This window comes from Ascidiella aspersa, chromosome 3, assembly GCF_963924565.1.
Source record: "Ascidiella aspersa chromosome 3, kaAscAspe10.2, whole genome shotgun sequence".
In the NCBI taxonomy this organism is placed as follows: Eukaryota; Metazoa; Chordata; class Ascidiacea; order Phlebobranchia; family Ascidiidae; genus Ascidiella; species Ascidiella aspersa.
In genome coordinates, this window is record NC_139449.1 from 8,918,448 (window position 1) to 8,937,461 (window position 19,014).

Consider the following 19,014-nt stretch of genomic DNA (forward strand, 5'->3'; position numbering starts at 1 on the left):
GACATGTTGTGGCAAGCGCGAAATAAATATGAGCAGTTTACTGTTCGCAAAAATCAAAAATACAAAGGAACGAATACGGAGGCTTGTGTTTCTTCCATGAAAGATGTAATGGCAAAGCGAGGTAAGGTCATCAACCTTGTTTGTTTGAGGGACACGACACAGCCGGCCGCTACTAAAATTTTACATATGTGATACAAAAAATATCCGCAAGAAATTGTTTGATCGAAACAGGAGCGGAAATTATCGTTTATTCAGCCTCTTCTCTTCAAATACGAAAGTAATTCAGCGGCTTCAAACTTTTTGCAGCCAACGGAAGTAAAATAAACACACATAGATCTAGCATTTGGTCAATTTAGCTGGTGTTTTACTTTAGCCGTTGTAGCAAAGCCTCTTTTAGGCACAGATTTCTTGAGGGCTCATTCTCTCTTGGTAGACCTCCGGCACAATTGCCTGCTCAATTCTAAATCATTTTCTAGCATTCCAATCAGCAACGCAAAGCAAAGCGCGCCTCAGTCACTTTTTGCAAGTTCCATTCAATTCATTTACACCACTACTCATATCCAAGTCCCAGTCCCAGTTATTGTCGTGAAGTCAAGATATTTGCATAAAAATATTGATAAATTATTAAAATTGATAATGATCGTCGGATCCCGATAAATATTTTAATAAGCAAACAACCAAAAATATACCGTTAAGCAAAAAAATTGTTTTATAAGCCGAAATTAAACTCAGAGTATCAACAAATTTACTAAAACTGTTAAACTAAAACAATAGACCATATACAGGAAAAAATGCAATGGTAAAAATTTCACACGCATTGAAAAATCTGTCAATAAACAAACACATGAAGTTGAATTTTATAGTTACTGTTTCGTCTGAGCTTATTAGAGATATGAAAGATTTTGCTGCAGTGGATCCGGATTAAGGTCACGAAAGATCTTATAAGCGTACTACCTGCAAATCGGTGGTGGTCCGACTCAAAACGATGTAAGAACAACTTCTGGGAAAAGAAAGAATATACAAAAGAAATAAAACGAGAATAATACAGGAGAAAATTATTTGCTTTTGCTGAAACAGGCTTCAATAAAAAAGTAATAGTACGCATTGTTTCATATGCTATGAAATTATATCAGTAGACTTTAGTACTGTTTCATTCTTTTTAAATAATGAAATGTTTTTTCTTGGCAAGGCTTGACATTACTTTTTGAAACAGCAAGAGAAACTCTCCCAAGTTGCATTATTCCAGGGGCCGTTTATCGGTGGGTTGACTGAATAAAGTCGTCACAGCAGCAACTTTTCATCCAACACATCAATGTGTGCAATTTTCGTGATGATTGATTCCTGGTACTGTAGTTGCATTTTTTTTTCAGCCTTTAATGGAACAAGTCAAAAGGTGCAATCTTCGTAATAAACTCATCTTGGTACTGCAGGCTTAATATGTTTTTAGGATCCTCCTCTTGTGCCATGTAGCGCTGCGCTGGTTTCGCATAATAGTCTATCGTACGGTTTAACATGCTTAAGCTTGGTATGTTGTGGTAAAACGTGGACACCCAAGTTACCCGAGTTGATGCGTCGACATGTCTTGACTGCATCAATTCGTAGGCCACCCTGCATATCTGCAATAAACGACAACGGACATAGATGGCTTGTTAAGGTATTTTTAAAATCACTTTTTTAATGGTTTTATACTTAACATTTGAAGAACTGTGAGGTATTTCGGGATTACGTAGCAACACATAAAGCACGAAAATGGTTTGCGAGCAAATTTAAAAAAAAAAAAAAATAGTTTTATCAAAATCACTCCACGTCAAGTCATTTAAAAAAAATAATTTAAAATATATAAATTCATACAAATATATGTATATACCGGTATATATATTTAGCTTAGACAATTCAAGCCGTTTGTGCACAGTGACATATTTGCCCCGAACTTAAGGCCTAATCCAGTACAAGTAGGCTAAAAGTCACGACATTGACAGCCGAAATAAAAGTTGAACTAATACCAATTCTAAAGTCGTTTTTTGAGCTTCGGTTCTCATCATCACAAACCTCAAAAATAAGTCAAAAAAATGCAGTAGGATTTATTGGCAATTTACTTGCATCACGATGGCAGTTTGCATGTGCCATGGTTGTTTCTCATTACTAAAATGTGTGTAGCTCTGTCGGTAGAGTGACGTTTCCCAATGGTTAGGATATAACTCAAGGGTTCTTAAACTTTTTTGACCGCAGACCCCTGAAATTTGTTTTTGGTTTGCATGGACCCCGTTAGGCAAAAAATGCTCAAAAATGACGTCACAATACGAATAGATTTCATAACTCTGTTTATTTCTGTATGAAAAATGTGAAAGTTAAATGAAGTCTAACTATACATTCAGTGCAAAACCGTTTAATTTTTAATTAAAGTGTTTTCTTTGAATAATTAATTACTTCTTAAGTATACACTAGTTCTTTAATTAGGCCTTCATGGACCCACTAAAACTAGGTCACGGACCCCCAAGGAGTCCATGGACCCCAGTTTAAGAACCCCTGATCTAACTGCATGTCTGCTTTTCTAGCGGTCAATTTCTGACATTCAATGGAATTCTTGTTAATCGAATTATTGAAGTATTAGCGCTAACTTGGCACTATGAAAAAATGATTTTAAAACCTTTTTTTTCACAAAATGTTTTTAATAAGGTGAATTCATTGGCGTAAAGCATGTAAGTTCAAGACATGTCATTTAATAAATTGTCTAAAAGACTTAGGTTTCAAGCAATTTTCAGTCATTGATACGCCATATTCTACAACATATAATTGGCACGCCACAAACCTTTGACTTTGAATGTATTTGCTAAGTTTTAATGAAAAACTTTATGCAAAAAACTATTGCACTATTACCCTCAAATAAAATTGGTGCATTTACGTCGCTTCGATTAAAATAGCTTTATTTAACACCTTACATTTGAGTTGGGGTCGCAAACCAGATGGGAACAGCGTGACAATAACTCCAGGTCGACAATTACAGCAGTCACAACATCCAGTTGTTTTCTTAATTTTTGCAATCGTGAAATGTTCGTCCCTTTCATGTTGTTGGCGAACTCGTAGACTGGATACCTGAAATTGCAAACAATCATGTATCATTTATCATGATATAGCGATTTGTGACAAACCTTATCAGGCGCATAAAACAGTTTTGTCAGTTTAGGTCCATGTACAGACACAAGTTCTTATGACAAAAAATGCAGCGCTCAACTCCCCAGTTATCTGTTGGGACAGCACAAACAACCTTGGACCACTATACGTTCAAAAAATTAAATAAATAAAACAGGTAAAACAAATATCAAGACAATAAATTCGTCATCAACCTACAATTAGACTAAAAAGATACGTTTCTTTCAAATTTAAATATTCAGGATTTACTTCCACACATGTCGATATAAACATTTCACAATAATTTAAATTTCTTAAAATCCTTTATTTAAATGATTTCTCCCAATCCGATTAACAAATACGAAAATTTTGCGACAATTAGGGCACCAATAGCGAACGCACGAGGTTGATTGTCAACGCAAATCACATTTTAATATATATTATTTTCAAGGAGTTACTTCTTTGGATCAAATATTTTTTTAATTTACAGAACTGAACGGAGCAGCCTGTGCATTACTAATACGCAAGAATGTGAATTAATGCTTCATTTACCAAAATTATTCACTTTTCAATTTGGCAAAGAACTTGGTGAATATCTTTCCATGTTGCATATAAAGTTGTCTGAAGACAATGCAGTCAATAAAATAACTTTATCTTCTTGCCTTTCGTACACTAATCAGTAGGCTAATAGTAAATTATACTTAAACTACTTACGCTTTGGTTATTTCAATACCGTAGTTGGGTCATCGGTCGCCAGAAAGATCCTTCTTTTCACAAGCGGAGGTTTGCCTTCCATCGCTAGTTTGTGATCGTAGAGGTCAAACCAGTCGATGGCCGGTCTCATGTAGACACTATCACTGTGATGCCTACGCATCATTTTATCCGTTCGGCGGATGTGAATTCTGCCATTTTTGACCGCCAATTAAATACCTCGACAAATTTATTTTAGTGCAAGAGCTTGTAATTCACGGGAATTAATTATTTGATGTTCAAATTGAACATTTGATTGATATAACAACTTTAATTTTCATTTGTTGAACAATAACTTTGTTTCTAACGCATTTAAATTCAGAATATTTCTGAAAAAATCCACAGTTACACGCATTTTACAACCGTTCTACTTTATGTCTAATATAAATTTCAGTGGTTGTTTACGCAATATTTATAATATTTTGGCAGACGTTGAACACTTTCGAAGTAATTTAACCTAATCGCCTAAATAAAACCCGAGCACTTTAAAGATATATTGGCATATTTTTCCCACATATTCAAACCCACTATATACTTTTAATGGTATTGCACGTAAACACAACATGAATTGCCTACCCTACGATTGGCGTGCTGAACCGCAAATTCTTTGACACTTGCTGAATTTGCTCAGCTCGTTTGTCAGTGGGCGTCATTAGGAACTTGACCATCTGTCCCTGCCACCAAGCGACAGGAAATCCGTGGAAGGCCCGGATATAAGGTGCTACGTCACGGGGAATGGCGTCCATCGGAAAAGAAGAATCGAATCTTATAATAAGCGGAACTTTCAAATGCACGTTGGGGATGGAAAAGTCGTCTGGAAAAATATTAAAAATTGGTTTTGTCAAACTACACCGCTACTCAAAATTCAGTCTGCCATACTGTACTTTTGGGTAACATTTGGGTTATATGATTAGTCTAACATTACAAGAGATTTATATATATAGTGATTCAGATACGGAACCCTTTTAATCTAAATCAGTCTAGCATTCTATTGCCTTATCATATGTAGTGTTGTAATGACTTACATCATTGACTTTACTTAAGTGCACTTCAGTCACTGTTTTCACATGACTTGACTTGATGAAGGTCTTTTGAACAAATGACTTTACTTGGACTTAAGTTATTTTGTCAAATATCTTGGGATTAAATTAAATGTTTTTAATTGATAGTTTTGAACATTAAACTGTTTGATTGCTGTATATTGCGTTTGTGTTATTTTTTCGTTATAATGTTAGCTCATCAACGGACGACTTTGCCAATTTAATAGTTTTACAGTTTAGCCTACGTCTGTGTCAACGACTTGACTTAAAATCGCCTTATTGTAAACTCTACTGGGACTTGACTTGGGCATCCTATGACTTAATTGGGTTTTGACAAGACTTTATTTTTGCGCAAGAATTGACTTGGACTTAAGTCAAATTGACTTGTTTACAAAACTGATCATATGTTATCGGTGCCTATAGTTGCATTAAGTATTAACCTAGCTGTTTTAACCACAGACTTGCCTTTCCCTGATCCGTCCCAAGTTGGCATGTATTGATTTACATCCAACGAGCACTTGGTCGTAGGTCGTAGGATCTCTGGGTGAGAGAAATTCGTCCTCTTAATAATCACGGTTCGCCCACTTATTAGTCCCATGTGAAGGCAGTAGATCACATGATGTAGGTTTCCACCGTAGCATATACCGGGGTGTACTGAGCAATATAACTTCTTAGCTGCTTTACATGATGCTGGATGCTAAAATTAACAACATGCTTTTCAGTGACCTTAGGTTCTCTTCAAGGTCAAAAGACGGGAATGAGATATCGTTAAGGGTCAATTCTTAACTAACGAAAAATTAAGACATATTGAACTAAACTATTATTTTATGTTGATCATTACAGTTTTCTGTTTATATACTTTATTTAAACAGAAGGTAGGTTTTGAAAACCTCTGTTTTTTGAAAACCTCCATTAAAAATACACTACACGTTAATCAATGTTATACGGTTTTTTATTAAACAGCAAAATTCAAAAGACGATTTTAATTTTGTGGACGTCTTTTAGCTAATCAGCGCTTAAACCTTTTCGACAAACCTAAAAGAAAATATTAATGTTCAAGTGAGCATTGGAGTTCAGTCATATTAGCGTCGACCTTATATGGCTAATTTGTGGCGATTATAGCTACACGAGCCAAAGCAAGTAGGCCTATAATAAATGTGTAAAAATACAACTTTGTGAGAATAATAAGCTTTCAAAAAGGTGCTTACTCGGACATGATTCCCGTTGTCTTCGGCTATTAACCGTTCATCTATTTTTAGTCAATGTCACACTTTAATAAGTTGTGTAAATTTGCATTTCTTATTTGTGAAAGTTGATTTAAGTTACCTGCAAGTTATACAGAGACTCTTGAACTTTCAAAGACAGTTGATCTGAAAGTTTCTTGTTTTCTTTGGAACGAAGGCTGGTAACTTCGTCCAATTTTTGCAAAATGAATCTAGAAAGGGCCATTCAACTATAAATTTTGTGATTTATCTCTTTATGCCAGGCATTTAAGGTAACAAATTCGGTAAACAAACATACCATTTGACACAAAAAACCAACGGATTTATTTCGCTTATTTTTTATTTAATTAATTCATATCATTACAAATTTTTTTTGCGCTTCTGAGAATGTCCCTTAAAACACCGAGTTTATTCATACTCACTGAATGCGGACTTCCAACTCCGTTTTCAGTGTTGGGCCAACACTGCTTTGAATTCGCGTGCGCATGTTGACAAGTGCATTATACACGACGCTTAACTTTTCCGCCGACTGTACGACTGCAACCGACATATCTAAAAAAGAAAGTCACCAGATTAGGCACAACGTAATAGCACCGAAAGACGACGAAACACAAGAACTTTGAATGTACTTTTTAAACGGAAAGAACGCATGTATTGGATTTGAAATCTACTTTTCTCTGCCTCTTTGTTTAGTTAGAGTCGATATAATTTTAAAGAGTTAAATGAAAGAGAATTAGAGTTGCAATTAAACGCGTTAGAATTTTTTTGTATAACTTCCTTTCACAACTTCATTCATTTGAAAAGAGCTTAATTAAAATTCACTGTTAAACACTAAAAAGATTAGGAACTCTATTGCATGCACATATATGTTAGATGCTGTATATATAGTCAAACAATGCAATAAAAGTTGCATAAATTTGTAGTGAAGGTCGAAAAAAGTGTTGACAGGATGGTATTGCGAGGTTTACAAATGAAATGCGTTTGGTTATGCTAATTAAAAATTGCTAGCAAACATGCGCATGCTGAACTATTAAACCGGGTACGTTATTTCCAGGGTCGTAACTACAACTGGTTATGCCGGTGCGGTGCAAAGTGGCCAACAACGGGACCGCTCATTGCTAGATTTTTTTGAAAAACATGTGTGTTAACAACTTAGGTTAACTTTATAAAAATAATTTAGAATCTATGCGTAATCATTTTGCACAATATATTCGTTAATTGTTTGTTAACCTCTTTTGAGTACATTTTGGTTGATCTCCTTAGAGTCGCGTTTCAAACATGTCTGTATACGTATAAAAGTTATATGGCCTGTACTGAGCACCATTTTCACTTTTTGAATTTAATACTATTATCCTACATTTGCCATAAAAATGAATTACAACTATGTGCGCTTAGGAAAAACCAAAGGGACGGATCCAGGAGAGAAAGCCACGTGGCTCAAAACTCTATTTTTTGATATTTCAACAATACGAAAAAATAACAAAAAGTCGAATCTTAGTTTTGTTTCTAGTGTTTCCCTTTTATCTATTAAGGCTTCCTCTACTTCATCGCACTTCAAAAACTAAAGTTTTATTAACTTAAACGTTTTGAAGGCGCTTCATCGCCTTGCGCGAATCGATAACATCTTTGTAAAGCAGTGTGTGGTGTTCTTAAGGTAGATTTTTTTCGTGGCCCCCACAAGTCTTGGATCTTCTCCTATGCGCCCAATTGAAGTTTACTCCAGGGCCATAACTGAAAAATTACGACCTTGATGCTCACATCACCGTGCATGCTTTTTTACATTCTGACGTGATGAACACGGTTGTGCGAATGTGCGAAATCTCGACATCAATGAATCGCTTCTCAGTTATATACAACTTGCTCTTTGCCACTTACCTAAATTATTTGTTTGTATGCTGTTAAAACTCTTAGCTTTGTTGATATGATAGCGGTTAGTCATCATTTTGGGGTACGTGTTGCTGTAAAGAAAAAAAAATATTCGAAAAATATTCTTATTTCAAAGGCCCAAAATACTACAGGGTCAGGGTTGTATTCAAGAAATTTGTTGTTTTTAGTTGGGGGGTTTGTTCTTACAATATTAAACTAACTTGGCTAAACGTATAGTTTTTGAGGCATTGGCTGATTTTCCTGTGAAGCAAAAGTAACTATAATAAAATGAAAGGTTAGTTATAAATCACAGCTCATTAAAAAATGATGAACCGGCACTTTGACAAACACAAGAGAAAAAAGAAACGCAAAACGGTAGGCTATAGTTAGACGAACCAACATGTCGTAATAACCCAAATAACATAAGACCTAAACTGCCTTCATCTGACAGGTGTTGGCTTTATTCTGGCGAGTTAGGTCTTATTCAGTCAAATATATCATTGGGCGTTTGGATTATTATATCGTTGGTCGTATTACCATGGCTTTACAGATAATACTACAGTATATTGTGTTGATTTATGTGCACCATAAATAATTTATATGATATCCTATTACAGATTTCAACAAAACGAAAAAACGATTGAACAAAAGCCGACATTCTTATATTTGGTGCAAATATATGCTTTAAACAAAACAGCTGCTAACTCGAATGATACGTTTCGTGATAAAAGCTAATTAAACCATAAATCATGAATTCGTAAACTGTGCTGAAAACATTAGCAAAAAAAATAATTAGCCTATAGTAGAATAAATAAATAAAAACAAATTTCACTGTAACTTTAGACGAGCCTTGTAGTTTCTTATATCGTAGAGACAATGCACAAAAATAACATGATATGGAATTTTACAAAAGTACAGATGTGAACGCTTGGGACAGCCTAACTTTCGTTAAGCTTCAAAGCTACACATGTCCAACTATGGTTCAACTATACCGTTGTTGTTCAACTTCGGTTCAGATTCGCTTACATTTCAAATAACGTTATCCCAACACCGTTTCATAAGTCTTCGTTATATGTCGATTTAATTTCTCGGTAAAATTATGTTAATTTTCGTTTGAATATTTTCAACAGTCTATTTATTAAAGGGGTTGGTGTTGTTATTTAATATCGTACGCAGTCAAATTACCTGTAATACAGCATTACCGACATTTGAAGACAACACACTACGACGACACATAACGCTGTTTTATTGCAGAATGAAACTGTTTTTATACAAAAGGCCATCTCTGATATGGTTTCCGCAACACTTTCTGGGCACAAGTCTATAAACAGCAATTATAAGTAAAACTGATGGAGCGCTTTTCTAAACGTCGGCATGCATTTACAGGTTCTTCTATCTTCTAAGCCATACACATACGCATTAAATTTCAGGCAGTTTAAATGAAGTAAGCTGTGCGTATTTGCTTTAAAACTGTCCGTGTTAACTGCTCTGTCTTTTTTTCCGCCTGCATTGTACGCCTCGCTACGGGTATCCGGTATACAACTGATTGGCGAACAAGAAGAATAAGAATGGCGTTCGTAGCACGGACAGGATAATAGCAGGATTGATTGGAGTTGGGCTGGCGAAGCGATTTTGCTGTTAAATTTAGTCCACCCGCATTTTGATACGTATCTGTAACTGCACAATTTGGCCAATATTTAACCTGATACCGTGTTTACATTTCTTTTAAATTAAAATATACAACTCAAATCGACAAATATCTTCCATCTTAGGCATAATAAAGGCTATTTTGCGATTGTTATTTAACATATTTAAGCAAGACATATAGTTTTAAATGTTGTGGCGATATTTCGTCGAGTGTAGATGTTCCTAAACTCTTTACACTGCCTTTGAGAACATCGTTTAGATCAGATAAATCAGCCTGGCAAACATCTAGATGAAAATGTTCCTTTCGAAAATCCACTAACCCTTTGTATATTAAGAACAGTATTATGCACAATATCTTCGCAAAATTATTAAGATACGAGTACATCAAGCGTTGATTTTCACAAAGCTGAATGTTTTATCATAACATTAAGTACATCTGCAGGACCGGGTAGGCCAGTGGTTGCTAACCTTTTTCAGCTGCTCCCCTCTTTCGTAATTTTTCTATATCTTGCGCCCCCCCTATACGAATAGCAATTCTGCATTTTTTAGTTAAATATCACTGAGGCAACATGAAAATAGTGAAGTGTGTGGTTGGCCGCACGAAGCGCGAAAAAAATTGAGTTTAATTGGTTGAATTGGCGCTAACCTGTAATTCAGGAGACAATATTGCAAAAAACATTATGGATTCGCGCAACAAAGTTTGAGCCCCCTGTTGCTAGCCTGTTATCGTAAATAAAATAAGAATAAAAAACAGTTCGAACGGTGGATGACTTTTATCGTTTATCTATAAGTTAACTAAATTGTAAATAGGGCGTTATACCTTCGATCATATAAAAAAAATGCAATGGGACTCAAAGAGACTTGGGCTAAAACGTATAGTTAACAAAATTTGAAATCACAATATTCGCGCGGTGCCTGACAATTTTTTGCGGTTTCAGTGTTAAATATGGCAAAAACAGAGTTTGAATGAGATTTACAGAAGCACAGGAAGGATGCCCACCGACATTGCAGTGAAGAAAGCCATCGGCAAAAAGGAGCTGGCCAGACATTGTCGGCGTCAAACTCGAGGTGTAGAGGCAACTATGGCATGGATCGATCGTTCCTTCGTTCCTATCATTCTGCTACGGATTGCTTGGGTGTTCCAATTTTTAAACAGGAAACGTTGAACAAAATAGGCATGTGGAGTGCATCCAAGACCCTCCTAACTTCTCGCTTTATATGCTGATTGGTAAAATTGAAAAAAAGGTCCAATTACACTGCATTTTTTTCTGTTGCAGAGGGTCTACATCTCTGGAGAGTTTCCATCTTCCTTTAAATCGTTTTATTCCAGATAATGAGAAATAATTTTACTAATTGCTGATTGCATCTAATGCCTTCTTAACTATATTCAGGTTCATCAGCAAATCTAAACAATTTCTAGGCCTATCTCATGGAAGTAATTATTCTCTGGAATGCTGATCGACTGTCCGCAAGCATTGACTTGGAGCATAAGCTAGCATTGCGGCTTTATGATGTCCAGCTGCAAAATGTTGGAAACAATCTGTTCAAAACAATGCTGAGCAAAACCATCCTTCCTCAAAGAACTGTTAGGCATAGAATATCTGTTGGCACAGTCAGATATTTCTATGCCAAATGTGGAATTAAGTGGGGACACTGATGAAGGTTTTGCCTCGGACCTGGAAGAAACGCATGACGAAGACAGCCCTTCTGAGACCGACCTGGAATATGAAGATGTGCCCGGTGATGTGGAAGCCAAGTTTGAGGTAGGATTTTTTATTAGCAGATTTCAATATATATATTAACAGCTTACCGCATCCTGAAAACTATTGCAATAAGCAGCATCCGTTCATTCAAAGAACACAGTCGTCTAGACGAATTAGGGACAAGATACTGTAAACGGCGAATGCAGTAGAACAAACGAACAATTCTAAGGCACAAGTATTTTTGCCTTTTACTTTTCAAATAGAATGCTACAAAGTAAATAATTTAAAATTGATAGTTTGTGGCGCGAACGGTGGCCGTTCAACCTTGTTTAGCAATGAACGCTTGCGCGACGTCAGCGGCGCGCAATCTCCCCCCTCTATGTACCTATTCTCATTTGCCAATAAAGTTATACTTTTGGCAGTTTCAATAACTTTTACTTCATAAATTTAAATTCAACAAATCAATTGTAGTGCAATGTTGAAAAGCTTATGACGCAAAGGGTCGCCGTTTAACCTTGTTTAGCAATGACGCTTGCGCCTCGTCCAGCCCTGCACATTTTTTCTCCCTTCTTGACCCCTTTTTTTCTTTTGCCCCTCGTTTTACCCCCTTTTCCTCCCTCAGACGAGAAGATAGTTCCCCAGCTTGGAGAAGGTGGTCATCCTAAATTACGACACGAATCATAATTTTGGAAAGAAATCTTATGCTTATTCGGGCGGCAGCAGGGTATTATTATGACACGCTTTGGATTACATTAGTGCTTGTCCACACCGTTTTATTGACATGGATGGTTATACAGAGCTGAGGGCTCTGGGCTCCAATTTGTTATTACGAACGGAGTGCACCCGGGAGTCGAGCTTGTGTTGTTTTTACAGAATCCGCAGCCCTAGGTAAAGTGCTGCAGTCACGGTTAAATTTAGTACTGTTTGCATTTCTCGATCGACAGGGCCAAAGTCAGGAAACCTGAGTGCTATCAGCTTTAAAGAAAGTTTATACTGATATGACAGTTGTTTGTTCGCATTTTAAATGCATAAAAATTGTAGCGAGTTCTTATTAAGATATTTTGACCTTTAGGTATATATTATATTAAGGTTATTTACAGAAAACTTGGTAGTCAGTATTGTGCTAACCGATTCTACGTTGTAAAGATTGGCTTTATAAATCAGCAATAAATGAATACTTACATTTCGTGTTATTTAGTGTTTCTAAAGGTATGAATTTTCTTTGCCTGCACAATATAGAGCATCTTGTCAAATCCACCATTATGTTTCGGTGCTGTGCTTAGCATTAGTATGTATTCTGATTGTGGTACTTTTTGGTTATAACTAGTCTACTTCTTCACTAATAAAATTTTCCTGTATTTTTAAAATAAATTATACCTTGGGTATTTGTACTCGAAATTAACCGTTTTTTAAATGCATATTTAAAGTAGCGGTTGCATTTATCGCAGACAACAATTAAAGTTATGAAGGTCATCGTTGCTGGTTTGCCCAAAACCGGCACAAAAACAATGTACGCGGCTTTACATCAACTCGGCTTCAATGTTTACGATTTTATGGAGAACTTTTATTTCCTTGGCGACGATTGGATAAAAACCATAAGAGAAGGAGCTAAAATTGAAGATTTAAAACGAATGTACAAAGACGTGGATGCTGTGACTGATGGTCCGAGTTGTTTTTTCTGGGAGGAGATCCTGGGAGCATTTCCCGACGCAAAGGTGGATTCTCAAAATCCTATAAAATTATATTTGTTTGTGTGTAGCTTGATAATGAATCTGAAAGCCAAAAACGTCCAGCTTAAAACCCTTTTATCAAGATAAGGTCGTTTACTAAAACTTTTTGTCTTTGAAGTTTTGTTCTTTTGTTCGGAGAGATGATTTGTTGAACAATATGTCACATCGAAAAGAAAGTGGAATGGCTGACCGTAAAATTGCAGCTTCGGTTTTCGAGCAACAAAATATTGCTCGTGAGAAGTCAATGAGTTTTAAGTTGTTCGGGCTCAAATTAATTTACCAAACCCTTCTGTAAATCAAATCAGATATAATGCAGCGTATTGTTTGACTCAAATAAAAAGTACTGAAAAAACTTCCCTCTGTACAGATTGTTCTGACCGCGACGAGGAGTCTTGGTGCACAAGCGCCAAATCAAGTCTCTGCTCTGAGTTCGGACATAAAATACATATCGCTGTTAACCTTCTGTTTTTCCGGTTGGAGGCTCTTTAAGTTTCGCACAGCAGCTTGTAAGAAAACTTATAAGCAAGTGTTTGCATTTTTATCAGCTCTAACGTTTGAGTTTTCGACTGAAAAGCTCTAGTAACGAATTTGAAGAGACGTTTTACACGTTTGAAAATCATAATTTATTACTTTTGTTTTTGGTATTTAAATTTATTGTTTTTTTTCCTTTAAGTCGAATGTAAATATGATGTAGGTTTTTATTAATTGTCAGCCTATGAACTTGAAAAAACGTTACCTGAATGTCCAACAAATGAAGAGTTGCATGTTGGCAATTATGCAATTATAACTGCGGTAGGTTGCCAATCAATTTATCGCGGGTATTAAAACATGCCCACGAAATAAAAAAAATCGTAACATTTTCAACGGGCTTTTCTAGTATACAGATTTACCTGACTATTCGATATCTTGGTTAAAAAGGATATATTTTATTGTTTTTGAACAGTTTCACTATTCGGATGTCAGGAGGGTTGGCCTTGGTCTGCTGTGCGTCCCTATGAAGAAGAAGCTTTGAAGCGATTTTTTCGAAATCACAATCGCAACATTTTGCAGGTTGTTTTGTTTAAGACTGTTCTTTGTTGCCAGCCAAATATACTGCAAATTATTATAGATCAGGGGTCGGCAACCCACGGCCAACGGGCCGGATCGTTGTAATTCATCCCGCCCGCCGCCTCCTTGACAAATTAAACACAGTCTATTTCACATACTTTTTGAGTATTTTAACTACTACGTAATTGCGAAAAGTCTTCGCGTTTCGCGCTAATGTTTATTCTACGTCCGGTTTATTTACGTTCTGATGCTGCCTTTTCAATTAGATCAGCGATTTGTTACCGTTGCGCCATGGAAGGCTGCCAATTGCGTAGCGTATTAAAAAATATTGGACATATATTTTTCAACTTTTATTTAATTTTTAGCAATGTAATAAAAACTTGCAATAAATTTAAAAGAAATACCGGTATACCAAAAAAATCGGCCTTGCTTCGCCCGCCAGATGCGCCTTCACTTAAAACGCTTAACAAACACTGAGCTATAGATTAACTTTAAATATTATCGCGTTCCCGCAAAGTAGTTCTATTACACTTTTCATTAGTAGTATGGATGACGACGTGTGAACTCGAATTTTAAACCAAACAACGACTTTTTCGCGCTTTGTGTCAACACTCTCCTGCCTCTGTAAATGTACTTATAAAACCCTTTTTTGAGTGCAAAAAATATCCGAGGCGCGCCCGATTTACAGTTGTTCTAACATTTTAATATCATTTTGTGCGCCCGCAAACACCTTTTTAAGTTTGCTTTTGGCCAGCGACTTGAAAAAGGTTGACGACACGTGCTATAGATCGAGGCTTGATTCCAAATTCGTATGTAAGCTAAAATCTTTGGTTCTAACCGTGTATAGGCTTAGAAACAAATAACGTGGTCAATAATATTGCCAATGACTATATTTTAACTGTTTTCGTTTCGCTAAACATTTTAGTCGGTAACTAACGTCATTAAATTTCGCTCTGTTGTACTAAGCTTTATTTATTTTTGACGGATACTTTTTTTAATAAAGTGGCACTTATTTAATATTTTTGGCCTAGTGCAAAAGCGAAAAGAGAAAAACTTCTAGGATAAAATATTAAGTTAGGGCAGCCTTAATTTTTTTACAGAACGCTCCGAAAAACCAGTTGCTCGTCTACGAAGTGAAACAAGGATGGAAACCACTTTGGGACTTTTTAGATGTCGAGGTTCCCCATCGTGAGTTCCCGTGCAAGAATAAATCGTCAAGCGTTATGGACGACTTGCGACGAGAAGACGAGATCATGCGTCGCTTAGTAACTGAGCTGAAGGTCTCTCTCTCAGTACTGCTAGTCTTGATTGGAGTCGCGTTATACACACTTTTCACTTCAAGATGGATGTACAATTTACTCGGTTGGTGAGCCTATTGTTATTGGCTTTTGTACAAACGCATATCAATTGGAACATCGAAAGACATATGATTTGTACATATGATCATATGATTTGGTTTAAGTTGAAATCTTTGGCTGTACAAACATATTTTTTTGCGCTGAACGTTTCATATAAATTAATTGGGGAATTTTGCTCAATCTAATGTCGACAACCAAGTTCAAGAAATCTTCACCTGAGTCACTAATTGGCAACGAATTTTCATGCAGCAAACCTGATCTCTCACACTTTTACTCCGACTCATCATCAAATTTCATGGCGTTGGTCGTTTTTGATTTTATACCTTATAAAAATATCTTATAACAACGGTTACTCACAAGAAAGTGATATATGTTCCCAAAAAATATTTTCTGCATGCCTAATAAATACACCACGTTGTATTTTAATTAATTAGAAGATTAAGTAACTATCTGTTAGTTTTAACACTTTATCAAGCTTAGATTAAATACGAGTTGCAGTGCTTCAATTACAATAAGCTACATAATGCATTGCTTAGTTTAACGCATTTTACTTTTATTCAAGCCTTCCAGAAACTTTATCAACCGGTTTGGGAACACCCTTGGTCGATCTGGAGCTGAACCGGAATGTTTAAATTACCCAACCTAAAAGCCTAACTCCGGTTTACACTAACCGATCAGAAAAAGTTAAACTTTTCGACTCCATGTGACAAACCGAGATCAGTTGTTGAAGAATTTTTGTGCGAGTCATGTTAGTCCTCAGTTAAAATTCGAACCAATGACCTGGCTTAACATAAAACGTCGCTTTATATCAGTGGTTTCCAACCTTTTCATATTTTAAACAGGGCTGCGGAGTCGGACTCGGGACTCAGGACTCGAGTAAAACCACGTAAAACTACTCGAGTCCCGAGTCCCGACATGCGTATGTGCAGTGCCAAGTTTTTAAACTAATATGCCACCACATGCAAATTGTAAATATGGAATAGCATATGGTGACATATTTCTGAACCATGTATTGTGAGTGAATGAATTGTAAGACACCGCTTTAAGTGGATTGCTGAATATCCACGTTATTTTAGATGCGTAAATTGGTGAAATACAGGCTGTAGAGTCAGGGCCGGACTCGGGACTCGACAAAATCGCACATTTGACCGGAGTCGGTCTCGGGTCTAGGAAGTCGGACTCGGTTTTATTTTTTTAGCCTGAGTCGGACTCGGGTTACTTTTAACCGACTCCGCAGCCCTGCTTTTAAGTTTTCGATAACTTGCGCGACCCCCCAAATATAGTGTATGATACATTGTATCAAATTTGGCAAAATCTTTCTGATGTAAATATGCACAACAAGCTAAAGTTACGTTTTGAGCGTCCATTCATTTTATTAGACACTTTTTAGACATTTGATGAAAGACACACACAAACATATGTGTTTAATAACATCTGTGATCTAGCCCCTCGGAAGTTGCTTTATGACCAACGATTACGGCTTCCGTATAAATAGTACACCGAAAAGCCATCGCAGACTCGCCGAATCTGTCGATCTATGATGCAAGCAGAGCAAGCCAGAAAAACAACTAGCCTGCAGTGAGGTTCGAACTCACGACCTCCGGTCAAGCCGGGACCGTCGCTCTACCAACTGAGCTATGCAGGCTCAGAGAGGAGCGAGTCGAGAAACAACCATGCGCCAATACTTGCACATTTTGTTAGTACAAGCAACTTCACACTGGGGGATCATCAGTCCGTATCAATCAATGAAAGACACACACAAACATATGTGTTTAATAACATCTGTGATCTAGCCCCTCGGAAGTTGCTTTATGACCAACGATTACGGCTTTCCGTAATTCCGTCATTGTTAGACATTTGTTAGACATTTGTTTAACAAAAATGAATGGACGCTCAAATCGTAACTGGATCATTGCAGAATAAGCCACATAACCACAAATGTTAGAGCGGTTGCTTTATCTAATTCTATACTGCTACCTTTTAGTTCGTATTTTCTGTTTTTTTTCTTTATCAAATACTACACGGCGACCCCCTAGGTTTGAAACCACTGCTCTATACCAACTGAGCTTCGCACGTTCAGAAAGTAGCTAATGTTTAAGCAACCATGTCACTATAGCCTGCTTTCCACTGTCTGTTTGTACAACCAATAGGAATACTATACAAATACTACAAGTTATTTTTTTATATTATCACAAGAGATGTTAGCCTTCTTTTTTTCGTTTTTACTGGATTAACAAATTTAACGCCAGGCCAGGTAGAACACGTTCCGTTAAAATGGTCTGTTCAGTTAAGAATATTCTGACACATTTCTTAGTCGAAGTAGTAATGTATTCATGTTATGAAACCAGAAGTATATATTCTGCAACACAAAGATAAATCACGAATCTACCTCTCAAGTCTTGCCACTTTTTGAAATAAAAAATAAATTTGAAAATTTAACGCAAATTATTACAGGTGATCGGTGTTTTTTCTTGGTCTTGAAAATCTCAGAAAAGGTAAAAACAAATTGCACGTGTTCAGTGTGTTACTTTATTTGCGGGCTACATGGATGTGAGACTTTGTGGGTCCTATATTAAACTTCTTGTTCAAAGTTAGCGGCAAAGGCAAAAAGAATGATAAAATCACTGATTAAGGTTAAAGCCTTATGATACAGATCGCCTTTTCGTGATCAAAACTCATTATTGGCTTGCATAAGAGGCATTGACAACACTTATTTAAGGTCAAAATTTGATGAAGCATTTGCATCATGTGTAAAGCATCACAGATTTAGCCTTTCACCGAATAAGTCAAAAGGTGCAATCTTCGTAATAAACTCATATTGGTACTTTAGGCTTAATATGCTTTTAGCATACTCCTCTTGTGCCATGTAGCGCCGCGCTGGTTTCGCATAATAGTCTATCGTGCGGTTTAACATGCTTAAGCTTGGTATGTTGTGGTAATACGTGGACACCCACGTTACCCGCGTTGATGCGTCGACATGTCTGCTTTGCATCAATTCGTAGGCCAACCTGCATATCTGAGAAAATAAAAAAAGGTAAAAAAAAAAAGTTACACATTTTTGGCACGCTTCAACAGTGAGACGAAGCACTTGCCCCCCCCTGGAATTTGTTCGTTTTTGTCATGGTTTAACAAACTGTTCGAAGCGGCGTGCTTTTTAAATAATTGGGTCACGCGTCTTAAATCTAATGCGAAACCAAAATCGAGCGCAAAACGCCGTTTTACATATATATATTTTTTTTTTCTCTTTCGTTATTTATTTAGGTTTACTGATAAGCAAGAGTGTATTCGACAACTGACAACGATAAGACAAACCTTCTTTCTTTTTTTCTCGCTAAAAACGTCGAGTAATACGCAGTACGTTCCTCGCTGTTCGGTCTTTGCGCTAATATCCGATGTTGGTGTAACATCGACATTTGTTTAACTGAAGCAGATTCTTAAAAGGAGGTATAAAGGTGACTGTCGTGCGCGTTTTAAAGTCTCCATTTTTAGGTAATGATATAGTTATTATTTACCCTCAACCG

At 36.5% G+C, this 19,014-nt stretch overlaps 1 protein-coding gene and 1 non-coding gene across 2 annotated transcripts; both read right to left on the reverse strand.

Moving 5' to 3' along the window:
- Positions 1-1,281: 1,281 nt before the first annotated feature.
- Positions 1,282-6,692, reverse strand: LOC146159068 (alpha-(1,6)-fucosyltransferase-like). The gene is made up of 9 exons (XM_083384850.1): positions 6,565-6,692; positions 6,246-6,354; positions 5,385-5,616; positions 4,456-4,693; positions 3,863-3,995; positions 3,695-3,750; positions 2,940-3,093; positions 1,560-1,616; positions 1,282-1,371 (listed from the first exon to the last, which is right to left on the reverse strand). The coding sequence occupies exons 1-9, from the start codon at positions 6,690-6,692 to the stop codon at positions 1,282-1,284; spliced, it is 1,197 nt and encodes a 398-aa protein (XP_083240976.1).
- Positions 6,693-17,063: 10,371 nt separating this feature from the next.
- Positions 17,064-17,138, reverse strand: Trnaa-ggc (transfer RNA alanine (anticodon GGC)). The gene has a single exon. It is a non-coding gene; the product is annotated as a tRNA-Ala (tRNA).
- Positions 17,139-19,014: the final 1,876 nt, after the last annotated feature.

Bases quoted from the DNA above. Each gene is read 5' to 3' on its own strand.
- LOC146159068 (XM_083384850.1), bottom strand. From the start codon at position 6,692: ATGTCGGTTGCAGTCGTACAGTCGGCGGAAAAGTTAAGCGTCGTGTAT. The intron at 5,617-6,245 runs GTAACTTAAATC...TGTTAATTTTAG, and splicing joins AGTCTCTGTATAACTTGCAG to CATCCAGCATCATGTAAAGC. The intron at 3,996-4,455 runs GTAGGCAATTCA...AATGATGCGTAG, and splicing joins TTCAGCACGCCAATCGTAGG to GCATCACAGTGATAGTGTCT.